At 45.2% G+C, this 20,491-nt stretch overlaps 1 protein-coding gene across 4 annotated transcripts in view; it reads left to right on the top strand.

Annotated features, from left to right (window-relative positions):
• KIF13A (kinesin family member 13A) overlaps nucleotides 1–20,491 on the top strand; it is a 203,826-nt gene that overhangs the window by 128,192 nt on the left and 55,143 nt on the right. For all 4 annotated transcript variants that reach the window (XM_059399512.1, XM_059399510.1, XM_059399509.1 and 1 more), the window contains exons 9-13: nucleotides 10,644–10,755; nucleotides 11,134–11,346; nucleotides 14,286–14,396; nucleotides 15,835–15,969; nucleotides 18,185–18,315. In XM_059399512.1, the coding sequence (XP_059255495.1) occupies nucleotides 10,644–10,755; nucleotides 11,134–11,346; nucleotides 14,286–14,396; nucleotides 15,835–15,969; nucleotides 18,185–18,315 (702 nt within the window). The remainder of the gene's footprint in view (nucleotides 1–10,643; nucleotides 10,756–11,133; nucleotides 11,347–14,285; nucleotides 14,397–15,834; nucleotides 15,970–18,184; nucleotides 18,316–20,491) is intronic.

Here is a 20,491-nt window from a genome sequence, read left to right as displayed (position 1 = left end):
GTCCGGGGTCAGGGGTGGGGCTTGGGGTGCCGGAAGGGAATGGGTGGTTCTGGTGGCAGGTGCGTCTGAGTCTGTGTAGCTTGAGTAAACAGAGTTGAAGAAAACCAACAGCCCTGTCTCTCCTGAAATGCATGAGGTTTGTGTGAAGCTATACGTTGCACCGCTGTGCGTGTCATCATCATGTCTAGTGTGGTCTTAGGTAAAGGCCATTCACAGCCTTGTCAATCGAATCGTATCTTAGATGAACCCGAGGAGCTGCCTCTGAAAAGAAAACCTGCTTTGAGTCCCTTTGTACAGCTGATACCGCTTCAACGTCAGCGCCTGACAAAACTTAACAGTTGTCCCATAGCTGCCACGCTGAAATCTCAGGGTTTGCCTTGGGAGCCTGCGGTGTGTCCTGTGCTGTCCTAGGGGCTGGAAGAGATCAGGGTGGTGCAGGGTGTGTAGGAGTTCGCCAGGCAGACAAAGTATTCAGCAGGTATTCAGCACAGACAAGTGGAGGGCTTGTTCTTTTCCATAATGTGGTACCCCAGGATGGTTCCTGCCGGGCAAGAGGGGTGTTGCTTTCCCACTCAAGAGGGAGCGGAGTTTGCATTTAAGAGTGTGCACTCCAGTCAGACTGCCAGAGTTTCATCCTTCCCTTCGCCTCTCTGTGCGTGCTTTTTCTCATCTGTAAATGGGGATCCTAGCAGTCCCTACTTTGTAGACTTGCTAGAGTCTTGCTGGGCATGTATGCCCAGGATGCACTTCGAGCAGTGCCTGGCCCGTCTTGTGTGCACTGAATCAATACTATTTGCTGTAGTTAATATTTTTATAATCTGTACAAATAGCGTAATCATCATCATTATTCCAAGTTCAGCAGAAAGTAGTTGAGTTCGTATTTGTAACATCTCTCTCTCTCGAGACATAATAACTTGGGTTTCATTTAGGATAGAAGGTGACAAGAAGCAGTCTATGCAGGAACCCGTTTGTGCGGCTTGCCCTTTAAAATGATGTGAGCACGTTATAATTTTAGTGTGCTGAAGTTTAAAATTAGAAGGCAAATATCACCCCCTCTATCAGCTGGACAGAGCGGCACTCACTGAAGAGACTGCTGCTTTAGGGGGTTAATCTTGCGGTCATCCTGTCTCCTGCTCTCATAACAAAGGGTTTGGCTGTATTTCATGACCAAGCACTGTAGGAGCCCAGGCTGGCACCGCAGCTCAGCGTTCCACAGTGAGCTCTAAGTGTGGGTCTGGATTTGGCTGTGGGCAGTCTGGCTTCAGAGCCCCATGGAGTACCAGCGGTGACCATGTGTTCTGTTTGCCTGCAAGAGTTCTACCTCATGCTTGGTCCTGGAGTCACGTTAGTAGCGCCCTCTTCAGTTTGGCCACTGAATTACATATGGTCCCAAACGGGAGTGCCTCCAGACCCCGTAATAACGTGATTTACATCCCCTGCAACACTCTCTCTTCCATAATGCCCTACTGAATTGAGTGGAATGCTCTTAGCATCCTGCTGTCTTTCCTTATTTATACACTGGGTTTTTCACAAATGGATCTGGATTTCCTGCTGCTAGTCAGTGAGAGCTGATCCTCATTGTGGGGGTTCTTTATAGTTATCCGAGCGCTTTCATATGCTCTGTTTCATGTAAGGCTCCTAGTAGGTATTTTTATCTCTGTTTATAGATGAGGCAACTAATGCTTGAAGACATTCAAGTAATACGAATAAAGGCTGAGCTGACATTTATTCTGTGCTGTGTGTTTGGCACTGCAGTCAATGCTAGGGATGCAAGAGAAATTCAGATATTCTTGTAGACACTATTGCCTCCCCACCGCCCCCCCATATGCCCCATCCTAATTCCCAAAACTTGTGCATCCGTGACCGCGCAACACAGAGAACTTGGCAGGTGTGATGAATTAAGGTTCTGAGAAGAGGCGATGATCCGGGTGAGCCTGCTGTAAGAACAAACCTCCTGTGAAGTGACGAAGGGAGGCAGCAGGGCCAGCGCCGGTCAGAGTGATGGGGGGTGAAGAAGCCTTCCCCTTCCGTCCCGTGTTTGACAGTGAAGGAAGGGACCACGAGCCAAGGAACACAGGCAGCTTGTAGGAGCTGGAGCAGGCGAGGCAACAGTCCCATCTCCTCTGGCTTCTAAAAGGAGCGCTGCCCTGCGGACACCCTCGTGGCCCAGTGAGACACGTACTGGACTCCCGGCCATCCAGAGCTCTGATAGCTGTGAGAGCTTTGTGTTAGGATTACTTGTCACAGCCTGAATCCTGCCCTTGAGGAGCACATAGTTTAGGACAACAGGAGGTCACTTCACTTGAAAAAATGAAAGGAAGGAGGATTTTTTTCTTTGACGAGACAACACTGGGAGATCCTGTATCAGCCAACGCTGAAGCATGGAACTGTTGTTTGTGTGACACCGTTACCCGCCTTTGGATGTCTGCTGAGTTGGCCTTGTGCTTTTCCCAAAAACAAACAAACAAACAAACAAACAAACTGGCTCCAAGGGAACAGAGATGCCCCGGGTCCTTTTCCACTGTGCCTTAGTCCAGGGCTGTCTTCTTCACCCCACACACCTCTCTGGTCTCCCTTGGCAGGTGCCTGTGCCCCAGGAGCCCACTCTGGCCCCAGCTCTCCAGCCTGTCCTCCAGCTTTTCTCTGTGGTCGTGGGGATGTAGCAACTGCATGAACAGGACATCTCGCCATTAAGTGGTTCCCTGACATCTGCAGAGCTGTCTGGGAGACCTTCGTGGAAATTGGCCCTCTGTTCCTTACCAGCCATTCCAAAATCCAGAATGCTCTGAAAACCAAGCGCTTTTCTTTTTTTCTTCACAGCTTACATGTTGGTAGAGCCTCCCCTGAACTCTTGTGAGGCTGTCTCTATTCTTTGTCTGTGTTTATAGTTTCTGTTTACTCGAGTAGCATGGCCATTTGTAAGTTTAGCTGTAGAAATGCAAATGGATGTTACTACAGGCTGCTGTCCCAGATCTGCCCGTGGTCATGTATAATGCATGCACTGCACTTCCTGAAATTCAAAATATTCTGCATTTCCACACCCAGGTGGCCCCAAGGATTTCAGGCGAGAGGCGCGCACCTGCCCATCTTTGATCCGTGTAGCCGATGTGTGTTGAGGACTAGATGCGCATAAGAGCAAGGGGAGGGGTAGATGGGACTCTGGCCTTGGGAAGGTCCAGATCCAGTGGGGAAGTCTGGCTACATTAAGGGCCATGGAAGCTTGACCAGAGAGGGGCAGTGGGAACACGGGGACAGCGCAGCTGGAAGGCTCAGAGAGGGCTTCCCAGAGGAGACACTGGAATTTCTTCGTTACAGAAACTAGCTGCGTGACCTCTGGGTGCCTCTGTTTTGTCAGCTGTAAAACATGGCTGAGGAAACAACCCTGTGAGCAAGGCGACTATGGGCATTAAATTAGTTACTATTAGTAAGTGCGCATCATGTAGTGAGCTCTGTGTCAGTGTGTACTAACCAAATAAAATAAATAGTAAATTGAAAGGGGCTGCCTGATGGCACCACAAATGGCTTTTTAAGCTGTAAATTAATGCCCCGTTGAGTGCTAAATTTAAAGAAATCTCTCACATGTGTCCTACGCTTTCTGTCGGCCCATTTGGGCTTCTCTTGATGGAACATAGTAATCCTCTTACACAGACCGGTCAGGGACTTCGCGCAGACATTAGTGTCTGCTTAATGGGCTCCGAACTGAGGAGCTTCGTCTCTCCTTAAGCTCTTAAGAGCGTTAAAGCACACATTATTCCTTTATTTGGAGAGCTAAGGTGCTGCGTGGCTGCACTGCCACGGCCTGTTCTGGGAGCGGGAGGAGTAGGTCTGTAGACCATCCTCGCAGGGGAAAATAGCCGAAAACTCCGTCTGTCGCTCTGCCTGTCTGCTGAGGATGGAGTGAGGAAGTCTGTCCCCGAGGCTGGAGGCCCGCGGGCTCGCTTCTCGGGGCGCTCATTCACATCATGGGATGCTCGCTGAAACCCCTGGGAATGTCACTGAGAAAGGTTCTGTCCTTCTCAGTAATGGCCAGTTATCAAGTGCAAACAGTGCTCCTCTAATGAGTGTCATTCCTAGTCTCAGTTCCATTTCACTCACTGTGGCTGATTATAAAATGTATATTAAACATTTCCCCGAAGGGGTTCTACTCCACATTTGTTCTACGGATGCAGATATATGTTCTTTTAGGATTCTGTCCAATAACTTATGTGACAATGCAGTAAAGTATAAGCATAGTATCTCTAATGGGTCGTGTGTCTCATTCCTCCTTTTTCTCTTCTTAAGTACTTCCCAGGACTCTTAATCATATTTTCTCAGAAATCTCACTTAAATGGATATTGCCTGCATAACCAAACATGAACTTGTACCTAGGGAGAGTAGAAATGGCCCAATTCTCTCCATTACTCAAGGGCTGGTAGGGGTCCTTATCAATGTACCACTTACCCATCGCAGGGTCCACATATGTGGGGGAAAATTCTGAATAAACATCTTTGCATTTAACGTGAGACACACACAAAGGACAGAGCAAAAATCTCCTTGGGAGGCAGTGGTCACATGTTTTGGGGCACATGGCATTGTGACTTCATGGTTTCTCAAAGCATTTTTGGGAAATCCTAGTTCCCAAAGTGGCTCTGGGCAGAAAAAGACCCTTGGACAAATAATTTTGAGCAAAGCTGCTTACAAAAGCCTCCCTTGGGAGACTCATGAATCCCATGTAACTTGAACTTACTCCCTGAACTTATTTGATGACAGAATTCTAGGTATTACGTCTACTAAAATCTGCAGAAAAAATATTCAAGAGAACTCATTTTTTGAAATGTTTGTGTATACTTGATTTCACCATGGCACTTGAAACGGAAATGAGACTGGGAATGGTACTTGTTACACTTTGCGCTTTATTGGACTTGATTGACTCGCATCGGCCACCAGAAATCAGTAGGGAGTGGGACGAGGCCTGTTTTGCAAGGTCACAGCTTGCTTTCCTCTCCTGCCACAGGATGGGATTGTCCTTGCCCCCGGGTTGCCACACATATTCTTTGCATTTTCCCTTTACTGTTAAGAGTGGAGACTTACCTGGGAAAAGTACTAACTCAAGTCCACTAACCTCAACATCTTTCAACTTTCTTTAAAAGCAAAGGATTGCATTTTTCTGTAAGCAATAGCTGTAGTGACGACCAAAATGCTGGATTTCTTTTCCTCATTTAACAAGAAGCCCAAGGGCTGGTACAGCACCTCAAAAATGTCGTCAGCGAACCTTAGTGTGTGTTCACGTCGTCCTCATGACCTCAAGATGACTCTATCATTCCAGGCATTGTAGTCTTATCTGTGTTCCACACTACAGAGGGAAAGGAAGGGCAAAGGACCACTGGCTTCTGGCTTATGTCTACGGAATATGTACCTTTTCTACCAGAACAATAGCTTTCTTGGAAGCCCCACCCGGTAATGTCACCCTGCATCTCATTGGCCAGAGAGCTGTGTTTCATGGCTTCGCAAAGCTGCAGAGGACTCTGCAAAGTGGAGTTTTTAGCCCAGCATAAGCCTCCCAGCAAAATCAGGATTTTGTTAGCAAGTAAAAAAGGCAGAGGGGATACCATTTCCCTTTTTCTCTCAAACATCCATAGAGAGTACCAAAGCCAGCATCGAATCAGTCCTTTTTAGAAAGAGACCCATGTTCTGTTCTTCAGTGTCCTTTAGACTCAGTTTTACTCAGCAGATACTGACTGACTGATTTCTGTAAGCCAGGCACAGTAATAATGGTATGATCTAGAATGGTCTCCGCTCTCGAAGCAATCAAAACCTTAAGTAGAAAGAGAGAAATACACATTTAGGTAACTCTAGCAAAGTTTAATAACTATTGCACTTAGGACCTTAGACAAAGATCACTAGAAGATAGGTAAAATCATATATTTGAAAGCCATCCCGGAGAGTGTAGATAACTGACATCACATCATAGCTACTCCTGAGGGAAGGAATCTGGTGGTTAGGGTTTCAAGGGAAACTATGGAGGTTGGAGGAAGGTGTAGAAAAGGGGTGGAAAAAGTTATGACAATATTTTGCTCACTGATTGTACTTATTAGAGCTGCTTTTATTTTATTTTTGATCCTCCTAGTTTTCTTAACTTTCTTAATGTCAAATTCTCTGTTGTTATAGTAGATAGGTAGATTTTAAAAATGTCAGTGTTAAAACATGGCTCTCTGGTCATAAACGCTATCCCCTAGTCTAATCCTTCTGTCCTCCCCACTTAATCCGTGCCCACCGCCCCAGCCCAGGAGCTTGCCCAAAGGTTAGTAACTGCTTTACTATCTCCACCTCCCTGAGGTTCCGGGAAGGAGCTCTACTTTGGTAGAAGAGAAAGGTTCCTGGGACAATTTTTTCAGCCCCTCAGATGGGCAGACAGCCCCACCCTGTCCTGGAAACCTGGGAGCTGCCCATGTGCCTCCAGCACGAGAAGACAGCAATATAGCAGGATCCATAATTTGTGATTTCGTTATATTCTTAAGCTCCCTAGGAATGAAGTTATGTTAAAATTCGCAAACCCACTGTTCAGTTTTCACACGTGGTTTTTGAGATCCTGCAAGCGCCTGCATCACTGCTCCCGGGTGGAAGGTCGCAGGGAGGGGTGGCATCATGGCTCCCTGGTCACTGGGTGACCTGGTTACCTCCCACCCACCGTGGCAGTTTCCTCACCCTGCACGTTTATTCCCTTTGTTCCAAGGAGGCAGCAAGTTGAGACAGAGGCCTTGTTTTGAACGTGTGCACGCGATCAGGGAAAAGGCTTCCACTACTGATAAGCTTCCCTCAATGGTGCAGTTACAGAACACAGCACGCAGGAAACAGAGTCACGTGACCGTGCCTGGCCAGCCCCAGAGTCACGTGATCGATCACGTCTGCCTGCCCCGCCCCTCCCCTGTGGCTCACGTGCTGGACGTGCTGACGTGCTGGACGTGCTGACGTGCTGGACGTGCTGAGGGGATGTCCTGACGCAGCGTGCACGTGGTGTCGTGGGCAGTGCCGAAGCTATGCTGCCCTTTATCTTTTTCTCTCAAAGCCCTCATTTTAATTTTTTTGTGGCTTGCTAAGGAGTGCCAGGAACTCTCCCTTTTTACTTCTCACACTTTAGAATTACAAAATCGGAGCGGTTGCCACCAAAGTCGGATCTTGTCTCCTCTGGGATGAAAAGTACATGACCAGCCCAGGAAGGGTTTGCACACAAAGGGCGCTGTTGACTCGAGAATCGCGGGTTACTTGTATCAACTAAATTGATTTCTGCTGTTTTTAAGTACTAAAAATGGATATAGTTTGAAGGATTGTTTTCAACTGAAAATTTTATTTCAGTAGTTGCAAAATGTGAACAATGCCCTATATTCTATAATCAGAAATGCGATTTTGCCTTAATGTTGAATTCCTATTTTCTTTTATTTCACATATATATGCCATTTTCTTTTTAAATATAATTTTATTTCATCATAAGTGTACTCTTCAGTTCCCATGCCACCAACCCCTTCCCACCTAGTGACCATCAATTTGTTCTCTAGAGTTAAGAGTTTGCTTATTGGTTTGTCTGTCTCTCTCTCTCTTTCTTTTTTTCCTTTGCGCGTCTTGTTTCCTGAATTCCACATATGAGTGAAATCATATGGTAATCAAGTCATTTCTTTGAGTTATTTTGCTTCACATTATATACTCTCTAGTTCTATCCATGATGTTGGAAAGGGCATGATTTCATTCTTTTTTATGGCCGAGTAATATTCCATTGTGTATATATTCTTTGTATCCATTTATCTGGATAAATGGGCTGGATAAATTGGGCTACTTCCATAATTTGGCTATTATAAATAATACTGTGATAAACATGGGGGTGCATGTGGATTTGGGGGATAAATATCCATTAGGGTAATTACTGGGCAGTAGGACAGTTCTATTTTTAGTTTTTTGAGGAACCTCCCTTCTGTTTTCCGTAGTGGTTGCACCAGCTTGCATTCCCACCAACTCTGTGAGAGGCTTCCTTTTTCTCCACATCCACACCAATGCTTGTTTCTTGACTTTTAGCCATTCTGACAGGTGTGAGGTGATACCTCATTGTAGTGTTGATTTGCATTTCCTTGAAGATGCCTGATGTTGAGCATCTTTTCATGTGTCTGTTGGTCGTCTGTGTGTCTTCAGAGAAATGTCTTTTCATGTCTTCTGCCCATTTTTAATTGGATTATTTGTCTTTGGGTGTTGTTTTGGCTCTTTATTGGATATGTCATTTGCAACTATCTTCTTATATTCAGTAGGTTGCCTTTTAGTTTGGTTGACTGTTTCCTTCTTCGTGCAGAAACTTTTCATTTTGATGTAGTCTGAATAATTTATTTTTGCCATTTTCTTTCTTAAGTTTGTTACCTTCAGGAGGACTGATAGAATGATTGAACTTGAATATTTTTAAACAACTATATCGAGAAATAGTTCACATACACATCCTTTACCACTTTAAAATGTACAGTTTGGCATCTTTATTATGTTCAGAGTGTATAACCATTGCCACAATCTAATTTGAAAACATTTTCCTCATCCCCAAAGTAAGCTTGTGTCCATGTCATTCCCTAGCCATACCACCACAACCGCTACCTTCATCTCCACAGATTTCAGCTCTTCTGGGTGTTTTGCATAAATGGCATCAATAGGTGGCTGTATTAGTTTCCTAGTGTGGTAACAGATTACAAACTGGGTGGCTGATAACAATAGAAAGTTCTGGAAGCCACAAATCCAAAATCAAGGGATTGGCCAGGTTTGTTCCTTCTTGTGGCTCAGAGGGAAAATCCGTTTCATGCCTCTCTCCTACCTTCTTGTGGTTGCTAAAGCTCCTTGACCTTCCTTGTTTTGTAGATGCATTGCTCCCATATCTGCCTCTCTCATCACATGGCCTCCCCCCTGTTGCCTGGATGTCTTCTTCACGTGGCCTTCTTACAAGGCACCAGTCAGTAGATTACAGCCCTCCTTCAGCCACTATGATCTCATCTTAACTAATTACATCTGCAGGGACCCTCTTTTCAAATAAGAGTACATTTGAGGTTCTGGTGGACATGAATTTTGGGTAGACACTCTTCAACCCAGGACCTTGACCTTTGGTGTTTGGCTTCTTTCACTTACCAGAATTTTTCCGGGTTTATTCATGCTGTAGGTTATATCAGAATCCTCTCTTGTGGCTGAATAATATTCCATTGTGAGGACATACCACATTTTATTCATCCCTTCATCATTTGACGGATAGACACTTGGGTGGTTTCTACATTCTGGCTGTTGTGACTAACACTGCTATGAAAATTCATGTACACGGTTTTGTGTGGGCAAATGTTTTCATTTCCTTTGGGGGTGGATTTAACGTGTGAATCTGTCAGTTGTATTGTACATATTTATGTCACTGCAGGAATCGCTGTCATTTAAAATTCTGGCTCGTTTTCTACCCCTTGATTTTTGCCTTTGTATTTCAGTGATTTTTCAAATGACTCACCTTTAAGATTATGTTTTGTGAGAAACATGCTTTCTTTCAACTCATTTCATGGAAGTCTATTGTTAACATTAAAAAGAAAACTAGTCTTTCATGCTAAACTCTGGTTTCCTATTGAAAGAGCACTTGGCACTCAGCCGTGACACAGAAGGGTGTCCTTCATCCCTCAGTTTAACAGATCCGTTGTTTCTATGGTGCTCTTTTCTGTGGTGCAGAAAACATTTATTAAGTACCAGGGAACACTCATGAACTTCAACCAGTGGTTCTCAGGCTCTCAGAATTACCTCGAGGGCTGGTGAAAGCACTGAGTGGTGGGTCCCACTACAAGTGTCTGAGTCGGTAGGTCTGGAGTGTGGTGGGGTCTGAGAATGTGCATTTGTAACAAGGTCCCAAGTCTTGCTGGTGCTGCTGGTCCCAGCACCACGTTTTGAGAATCATGGGCCTAGGCAGCTAAATCCTTGTGTCACTTTGGGCATTGTTCAACCAGGGCTTCTTAAAATTTAATGTGCCTGTGAATCACCTGGAAATATCCTTAACTGGTTCTGACTCTGTAGGCGTGGGGAGGCTTCCAAGAGTCTTGTGTTTCTAAGCAGCTCTCAGGGGATCCCAGTGCTGCTTTGTGTAGCAGGTGTTGAAAGAGTAGCCATATGCTGTCCTCTGCTTGGGTGCGTCTTTGTTCTGTGCAATTGTAGAAACTCCACACTGAGTTGTGAAATAAGCTTGCCAGCTTTAACAGACGAGCAGAATATACCTTGTAACTTGCAGAGAAAAGTTCTCTTCAAATTACGTGGTTACAGTGGACCACAAAATGAGAGGCCCAAATGGTCCAGATTAGCCCCAAAGAATAAATGGTTCAGACTCCCAGCGTAATATTTGGAGTCCATTAGAAGTCTCTGGAGTGATTATTAAACGTGTGTTTCCAGGTACTGAAATGTCTGTGTCATAGGTCTTGTGTACAGGGATTTTAAATTCATTCTTTTAAATGAATGGAGTTACTTTTTTGTTTCTATCTCAGCTTCTTGACAAATTAACATACACTTGATTGTATCAACTTGAGGCCCTGTTCTGCATATTTTATACTTATTCCCTGAAATGATTATTATTTTATGGAAACAATGTGAATATTCTATAAAGCTAATTAAATTTTTTTTTCTTTCGGCAGATCCCTTACAACCTTGGGGTTGGTTATATCATCGCTGGCTGACCAGGCAGCTGGCAAGGGTAAAAACAAATTTGTGCCTTATCGAGATTCAGTCCTCACTTGGCTTCTTAAGGTAATTCATTGTTCCAGCGTTCCTTTCCAACGAAAACTTGCCAGTTTCAGAGCTGGCAGCAGAAAGGTGTGTGCAGAGCTAGCCAAATACGCAGCCGCCCCCGACAACGCTTGCTCCTCATTCCTGGGAATGCAGAGTGAAAATGTGCCTCTCTTGCCCTTTTTACCCCAGTATAGTGCTGCTGCTTGACAGGCACTGTTGTTGTGACTATAGAGAAATCACACCTTCGCATAAAATTATCTGTGAAATACAAACCCATTTCCACAACACATCTCTTTGCTCACAGAGAATCACTCATGTGTGTTTTCAGCTTTCATCTTGCATGTTGTGCACAGAATGGGGCTTGCTTCCTAAGATGCTACTGGAAATATTTTACAGGACAATTTGGGAGGCAACAGCCAGACCTCTATGATAGCTACCATCAGCCCAGCAGCAGACAACTACGAAGAGACCCTCTCCACCTTACGATACGCAGATCGAGCCAAAAGGATCGTTAACCATGCCGTCGTGAACGAGGACCCCAACGCCAAGGTCATCCAGGAGCTGCGCGAGGAAGTGGAGAAGCTGAAGGAGCAGCTCTCGCAGGCCGAGGTAAGACCAGCCCAGGGCTCCCCGTCTCCGCGCGTCCCTGGCTGGTGGTTCTGGAGCAGGAAAGGGTGTCCTTGGCCTGTGGGTTTGGGTCATCTCCATGCCATTCAGCATCTCTGTGTTGATTGGCTGCTTCTGCATGCTAAGCGCGGTGCAGACAGTGTGAGTCATACCAGGCTTCTGTCCCAGGAGCTCAGCCAGCCACTGAGGCAGCGGACAAGTAAGATTCCGGGCTGCTGCTGGCTTGCTGTTGGCTTCAGTCGACCAGTCGGCCCTCGGCTGCAGCTCTCACCCAGCGTGAACCCGGAGGGACCAACTATTTCGTTTTTATTTTATTTTATTTTATAAAGATTTGCTTATTCATTTTAGAGAGAGAGTGAGAGTAGGGGGAGGGGCCGAGGCAGAGGGGGAGAGAGAATCTCAAGCAGACTCCCTGCTGAGCGTGGAGGCTGACACAGGGCTCCGTCCCAGGACCCTGAGATCATGACCCGAGCCGAAATCAAGAGTCAGATGCTTAACTGACTGAGCCACCCAGGCACCCCAGATGTGTTGTTTTTATTATTTTTATTTTTATTTTTTTAAGATTTTATTTATTTATTTGAGAGAGAGAGAGAGAAAGCACGAGAGGGGAGAAGGTCAGAGGGAGAAGCTGACTCCCCGAGGAGTTGGGAGCCCGATGTGGGACCTGATCCCAGAACTCCAGGATCAATGCCTGAGCCAAAGGCAGTGGCTTAACTAACTGAGCCACCCAGGTGTCCCTGTTTTTATTAACAGTGTAAATTATGCACCCATAGGCCTTACAATTTTCAGATTAGTTGATTATATATTATCTCTTCCTCAAGTCAGGGAAGACAGATAAATGTTAGGAACAATTCAGAAATCTCCTTTTTTTTTTTTTTTAAATGTGTATCAGCTCCTGGCAGGAAACAAAATAGGTCATTTCTCATGGTTACTGTGTTTCCTTGGCTTTACTCAGCTTGAATAAACACACGCTCTTCTAAGTCACTTGCTTGTAGCAAGCTGCTGGCTGAGGCGCTCTCTTGTTTGAAATAGGTAATAAGACTGAAACGAAGGCCAGGTGCCGGGGCTTACGTTGCGTGCTGGCCCATGCCTCATTTGGGTGCGTACCTAGGGCTGCAGAGGTCACATTCCTTCATACCACCTGCTTAGAATCCTCTTTGTCAGGACAGTATTAATCTGTGGGGGGGAAAGGGTGATAGATACTATTTTTTTTAAGATTTTTTTTATTTATTTGACAGACAGAAATCACAAGTAGACGGAGAGGCAGGCAGAGAGAGAGAGGGAAGCAGGCTCCCCACCGAGCAGAGAGCCCTATGCGGGACTCGATCCCAGGACCCTGGGATCATGACCTGAGCCGAAGGCAGTGGCTTAACCCACTGAGCCACCCAGGCGCCCCAATAGATACTATTTTTTGAGCACTTTGTACCAGACTCTCTATCTGTCTATCACTGTATCTAGTCAAGAAAATAGTAAGATTGAGATAAACGGGCAGAAAGGAGTCAGAGCCAGGGATCTGACTGGTCTGTTCGTGGGTGATGGTGGAGTTGCACTGTAGCTGTTCTAGCTGTCGGCTTCTGAAGTGTCGGAAGCCTTATTGTATTGATTGTGTTCATCCCTAGGGCAGCACTGATACTGGAGGGCATTTAGCGTGATGCCTGGCAGCTTTGTGAGTGCTTAGCAAATGTTGCTAGTTTCCGTTACTGTCGTGATTACAATCACTCAGTGCATCGAGCGTCATCGTTTAGGGATGCCAAGAACGGTAGCGAAACACCTGAAAAATCAGACCACGGATAAACTTTGAAGAGAGTCATGATCCTGGGAGGCAGGTGTGGCGGTTCTTGAAATTCGTGTAGAGGTGAATGAGCTACTTCTTTCCTCTTGTCTTTGGAACTGCTTTTCCACCGTGACCAGTAATCTAGGCCAGATGGCTAGAACCATGCTCCAGAAGAGGGGCCGCAGAAGGTTCACCGAGATAGAGTTTTTCCTGGGTGTCTCCATGACCCCAGCACTGTAAATGTCACTCTCAGCCACAGTTAGCTCTGTGAGACTCTGAAACAGCAGGGACCGTACACGTCCTCGCCACTTGGATTTGTTGTCCGAGTCTGCCATCTTTGCTGTTTGTGGGCTTATGCTTTGCAGAGGCTCCTCTTGCTGTAGGGTGTGGAAGCGTGTTGTTGGCAAGTACAGGCCCCAGAGTGTTTGAGCGGCACGTACGTACCTGTACCCGGACCCTTAGTTATTCTCACTGAGCTCACTCAGAGGGAGATTGCTGCCCTTTTGCCCAGAGGTCCTGTTTTCAAGGGAGTGATGACTACGCAAAGTTTATTACCACCAATAAGAGGAATAGTTTTAAATGATTCAGAGGCAAATTTTAAAATGAATGAGAAGAATTCTTCTTCACCTTTCCTGGTAGGTTCTCTCTGGGATGTGTTGATCGGTGGTGTGTGTTGATCTCTGTCTCGCAGTTCCTCTTCCCTATGTTTCTATTTTGACGACGAACATTAGCGTCTTTTAGGTCTTTAGATATGAAGGGCACCTGGCTGGCTCCGTTGGTAGATCAGGTGATTCTTAATCCCAGGGTTGTAAGTTCAAGCCCCATGTTGGGCATGGAGCCTACTTTAAGGGGGAAAAAAAAAAGATCTTTAAATGTGAAATTTAAGTATGATGGATAAAATTACTCTGTAGTGATTTGTATCAGTTTAATTCAGGGCGCGGGTTTCATTTTCTCCTTTAAAGAGTAGCAGTCCTTTATTCCTACACTTCTTTTAATTAATAAAGATCTAAAGCCCGCCCTGATGTCGTATGACTTAGTTGCTTCCAGTGGACTGTGGATAGCCACTTATGAAGGACAATAAGGAATTGTTTTGTAAATAATGGTGGGAAAAATTAGAAAATCAGCTGTCTCTGGTTTCCTTCCCAAGGCTATGAAGGCCCCTGAACTGAAAGAGAAGCTCGAGGAGTCTGAAAAGCTGATCAAAGAGCTCACAGTGACTTGGGAAGAGAAGCTGAGGAAAACAGAAGAAATTGCACAGGTAGCTTGATAATTCTGGCCTAAAACCTTGTGACTTTTTTTTTTCATTTGCCGTCTTTGCTGTGTAGCCACTCATCATCCTCAAAAAGTCACCTAAGGACCTCTTTCTACTGAACGAGACCGCGAAGGTCGGGGTTAGAGGCCGACGTCGTCATCTTTCATTAACCGCCCCTGGGGCCACATGTTCAGCAGAAGTGCCGAGAGCACTGAGTCGGAGCAGACGTGCTCTGCAGGGAACACTGAGCGTGTGTCCTGCTTCTCCATGTCGTGGTCTGGGATGACCTGGCACAGCATTCGACATCCCTGACTGGCAGAGAATTTATAACTTACAGCACATCATCGTTTTTTTTCATTGTATTTGATTCCTTGGGCTTGTGAGAAAATGCTACACAAACTTTACGTGAGATCCGATATAAGGCAAGGACCAGTGCTGTACTGGTGTGTGCGTTTCATGAATCTACACGATGCCTTTTGTGACTGTTTCATCTCACGGACCACTGGGACTTACTGGACCATCTCAGTGAGGGAGCTTGAAAGCAGAAAGCAGGACCTAGTCAGGCCTTCTCCTAGGTGTCATTCACATGCACACACACACACACACACTCACTCACACCCTCCCCCCCAGCACACACCCCTGACTCCCTGTGTCTTGTCCATTGCTCTCTGCTGCTTCATCACCGCTGCAGATTCTATATTTAACATGTCTGTTTTTCATGGTCTGCCTCTTTCCACTAGAATTTAAGTTTTCACAAATGAAGGGACTTTGTTTGCTATTTTATTTCTAGTTCTAGATCAGTACCTAAGACTTAAATATCTCTTGGATGGATGGATGGAAGGATGGATGGATGGATGGATGGATTCAAGGCCCTCTGCAGTCAGGAACCAACCTGTTCTTCCATCCGCGGCTCTTCCATGCCTTTTCCACACTGAGTAGGGTTCTCGGCACCTGGAATCCTGCAGTGTGCCCAGAATTTCTCCTGCGCCTTCCTGTGCCTTCTGTTAGAACAACCTCCTCCTGCCTTACTACTGCCCCTTTTCTTCCTGTAAAATTCTTACACTGTAAGAAACATTTCACATACATCCTTTTCTGAAGCCTTTCCTGGTCTCTGAACCCATCACTGTCTCCCTCCTGGAAGCCCTATAGTGCATTGATCCTCTCCAGTGTCCCTCTCCATTCTTCCTCTGCTGATTCAGGTATGTGGTCTTATCCCCTCCCCAGACTGTAAACCCCTTCTAGGGATGGTGGCGTCTGATTCCTCCACAGCACCCTGATAACACTGACTCAAGATGTCACACACTTAAGACATTCCGTAAACTTGGTTGGAATGTGTCATTTCTTTGGCATCATCCCCAGAAACAGCGACTGAAACTTTCCATGGATACCTCTTGTGGCTAGAGCAACAAATAGAGTTCCCGGTTTTGTCTGTTTTTGTGCCCAGGAGAGACAACGACAACTCGAAAGTATGGGGATTTCCCTGGAGACGTCGGGTATCAAGGTCGGGGATGACAAGTGCTACTTAGTCAACCTGAACGCAGACCCTGCTCTCAATGAACTTCTGGTTTATTATTTAAAGGTAGGAAAGCATATAAATAGACAGTTGCAGTCCTGATTCATTCACGTACAGCTCCCATTAGAATCCGGGTGCCTGTACCCATGATTTTGCTCTCTGTGTCCAGCTCAGCGCCCGTTAAAAGTAAGAGGATGGGTAGTGTGGTCTGGTTGCCATTGAGAATGAAACCTCCCCTCTGACAACCATCCGTTCGCTCTCTGTATTTATGGGTCTGTTTCTGCTTTTTCTTTGTTTGCTTGTCTTATTTTGATTCCACATAAAGCAAAATCATATGGTGTTTATCTTTCTCTGTCAGACCACACTTTTGGAAATGCTGCCTTATTTTGTTAAGTGAGAAATAAGACATCTGTCTGAAGTCGGGCACCTGATGGACACTGATACGGGGCACCCCAAAAGAGATAGGGGATTTTTTTTTTTTTTTAAAGATTTTATTTATTTATTTGATAGAGAGAGATTACAAGTAGGCAGAGAGGCAGGCAGAGAGAGAGAGGAGGAAGCAGGCTCCCTTCTGATCAGAGAGCCCGATGTGGGACTCGATCCCAGGACCCTGAGATCATGACCTGAGCCGAAGGCAGCGGCTTAACCCACTGAGCCACCCAGGCGCCCCGAGATAGGGGATTTTTAGCATGAACACACATATACACATAGTTCCTGAGTTATGGTGGTATAGAAATATATGAATATATAGAATATATGAGTATATAGAAATATACGGGGCAATATTTTTTTTGTTATGTCTTTTTTTTTTTAATAAACATATAATGTATTATTAGCCCCAGGGGTACAGGTCTGGGAATCACCAGGTTTACACACTTCACAGCACTCATCATGGCACATACCCTCCCCAATGTCTGTAACCCCACCACCCTCTTCCGACCCCCCTCCCTTATGGAGCAGTATTTAAATAACTCTAAAGGATTAGAGACCTGGGAACTTGACGGCAGCTTATCTAACTGTCCACACACCTTAATCTCTAAATGCAGAGGTGTTACCCACTTGCTAAAAAATAAATAGGTACCTAGTTGAGATTCTGATCTGCATGGAGTGACATAAAAACACAATGGAAAATAAGCTAGAATTGAAGAGAAGAGCCTGTTTTCTGTTATCCTTTTTATTCTTCTTTTTTCCCAGAGACATAAATCTGGTGCAAATAGCCCCCGACTTGCTGAGAGTCCACTAATGAGAACTTAATGGAATTAAGTTCTCTTCATTTAGGACATGATTAAGGCATAAGGAATTGTGTCCAAAATCCTAATTTTGAAAGATCAAGGCTTTCTGTTGAATAGGGAAATATTACTGTTGTGGTGACTCGATGATTTTTAGAGCAATAGAAAATACAAAGGGATGAGCTGTGGACCGCATCGTGGGAGTGACAAGTCCTCGTATGTCTGGGGTTTGAGGTACTTGAAATCCTGCTCATCTGCACATTCTGTGACCCGCAAGCTACAGTGCTCTGTAATACTGGTATTCAGAACTCAACTACTTTCATCATTTAATTTTTTTTTTAAGGTTTTACTTAGAGAACATGAACAGGGGGAGGAGCAGAGACAGAGGGAGAAACAGACTCTCTGCTGAGCGAGGAGCCTAACACGGGGCTCAGTCCCAGGATCCTGAGATTCTGGCCTGAGCTGAAGGCAGACACTTAACTAAGCCACCCAGGTGCCCCACTTACATCATTTTAAAAGTTACATGTTTAAAAATATGATTTTCCATGAAACTACTGTTAGTGGTTCTTGAATTCATACAGCTATTTTCAGAACATTTTCACTATCCACTCAGGTGGTTCTTGAAAGAATCCTACTAAGTAGTTCAAGTTGCTGATACTGTCCTGGTTTTTGGGGGGGGGGGGGGGGGGGGGGAGGGAGACAGGCTCAGCCTGTGAAGTGGCTTGCCCATGGGCACATAAATAGTAAGCTGTCAGGTTAACATGGGATCTCAAGATAGTCTCCTGTCAAGTCCGATTTCCTGATATCGTAAAACCGTATCTAATCACTGTTGGTTGGTGGTGTTTTCTTCATAGTGTTTATATATTTTTAAAATGCAGTGTATTAAGGTAAGCTTTGGCCCTGTAAAGCTCCAGATACCTGGCTCTGCCATCTGACTCATTTAATACTGTCATGCAGGTGCCGTTGGGTTCCTCAGATCGATGAACATAAATTTGCCTCGAGTTACTTGTAAGAGCAGGTTTTTTTCTCTTTCTTCCACTCTCCGTCACTAGGACCACACGAGGGTGGGTGCAGATACGTCCCAGGACATCCAGCTGTTTGGGATAGGAATCCAGGCCGAGCACTGTGAGATAGACATCGCACCTGACGGCGACGTTACTCTTACTCCGAAAGAAAATGCAAGGTAGAGAAGTAAATGTCCGCCTCATGTATCTTGAGCCTGGCTTTCCGAAGGAGCGGACTGCCCCTTTCTGTCGGCTCAGTTATATCAGAGTTAAGACGCCGCTGGGATCTTGGGGATATTCTTTCCTGTTGCAGGGGGCCGTATGGCAGCACTCGGAGTGCCAGCTTTGGGGTGTCTCATTGTGCCTGGACTGGCTGGGTTACCTTCGATGAGACACTTTTGTCTAAACTTCAGTTTCCTTATGTGAAACTCAGGGCTAAACATAGGCAAGACAGAAGTCACTTGGCTCGGTGCCTCACACACGCAAACATTGAATAAAGTTAGTCATTAACTCAGCGTCCAGCATTGTACATAAAGCAGTTATCACATAACTCCATTGTATGAGAAATTCCTAAACCAGAGTATAATATGTAAAAATTGGAGAATTAACAGGACAGTATATTTACTTTTGGATTTCTATTAAATTCTGCCTTGAAGTACTTTACAGTCAAGTATAAAGTTCATGTGAAGTAACATCACAATATTCATTAACACACAAACTTTGTGACCAGAATACTCATTTCTATGAGGGGAACTTTACATTCATTTCAAAGTATTCTATTATCCATATCAATTTCCAGGTGATGATAAACTGAGACTAACAATGATGCCCTACATGATTCATGAAAATTATTAGGTCTTGTGTTATAGTGATATAAGTGTTAAGATACCTAATGCTGAAATGATGCTATTGTTTAATTTTTACTTATTCCAAGTTCAAGTAGACTTCTGCCTTATGCTGTATTCCCCTATATTAGAAACTCTGGATATTTTTAATACCCTGGTTTTTAATCAACAAAATTGCATATATTTAAAGTGTACGGTATGACTGGATCATACTCTTTTTAACACCATATCTAAAAATAACTTCTTTTTTTTTTTTTTTAAGATTTTCTTTGTTTATTTGACAGACAGATCACAAGTAGGCAGAGAGGCAGGCAGAGAGAGAGGGGGAAGCAGGCTCCCTGCTGAGCAGAGAGCCTGATGCGGGGCTCGATCCCAGGACCCTGAGACCATGACCTGAGCCGAAGGCAGAGGCTTTAACCCACTGAGCCACCCAGGCGCCCCTAAAAAATAACTTTAATCGGCAAATTTCCTCATATCCAATTCCAGTGCCGCGTTTCTGTTCCTGCTCTTTGCCCTCCCTCATCCTGCCCAGTCTCCTCCTTTCCTCTCCCTGGGGCAGAAGTGCCTTCATTCAGGGTTCTTCGCTACAGGCTCTGTGCTGGGAATGCCCAAGTGTAGGGACTGGAAGCCTGGTAGGGGAGAATGTACAGAAGCAACAGTGATTATATGGGATGATAAGAGCTTCTTCCTGCAGATCTGATCACTGTGGAAATGTGTGGGGTTGCAGGACTGGAGGTAGGGAGCTCTGGTAAGATATTATTATGATATTGTCATGGGAACGCAGCAGGTGGCAGAAGAAGTGAAGAACAAAATGTATTTGAGAGTCAGCCAGCATTAGTGATGTGCTTGGGGACAGTAAACGAGAAGGTGAAGTCAGCAACGGTTACACGGTTCTGTCTTGGGAGACCACATAAACAGTGGCGATCCTAAGCCGAGATAAGGAATTCTAGAGGAAGGACAGGCTTGGAGGTTGGTGGGTAATGAGTGGTAATGGATTCAGGTTGGAATCCTGTGGATTTGAGGTGTCCTTGGGGTATCAGTTTGGATGGATTCAATTGGAATTGGATTTAGGGATGTAGAGTTACACTCATAATACAGAATTGGCCATTAGTGGTGGTGTCTGTCTTCAGAGTGGATCCAGAGGGTGTAGTAGAAGCAATAAACTAGTGCTTTAGGGATCGTCTCAGGAGAGTCAGAGAGCCAAAGATAGAGGATGAAAGCCAAGGGAGGAGAACACTAACACTGTAAGGAAGAAGCTTCTGTTGGATGTAGCAGCCTTGGGATGCTTAGGAACCATGGAGTTATGGTTATAGAAGGAACAAATGCAAAGAGGAGAGAATGGGGGTGAGGAAGCAGGCTGAGAGCTGTGGTTGTAAAGGTGGGCACTGGATTGGAGATAGAGCGAGAGAGGGACTTGGGGTTAAGGCAAAGTCACTGTGTCTTCAGGTCTGTCTTCAAGTCCGTGCATTTGCTCTCTGGTCACATCTTATCTGCTGCTTAACCATCGCAT

This window comes from Mustela nigripes, chromosome 5 (genome assembly GCF_022355385.1).
Source record: "Mustela nigripes isolate SB6536 chromosome 5, MUSNIG.SB6536, whole genome shotgun sequence".
Taxonomy (NCBI): domain Eukaryota; kingdom Metazoa; phylum Chordata; class Mammalia; order Carnivora; family Mustelidae; genus Mustela; species Mustela nigripes.
This window is presented reverse-complemented; position numbering and strand designations above follow the sequence as displayed.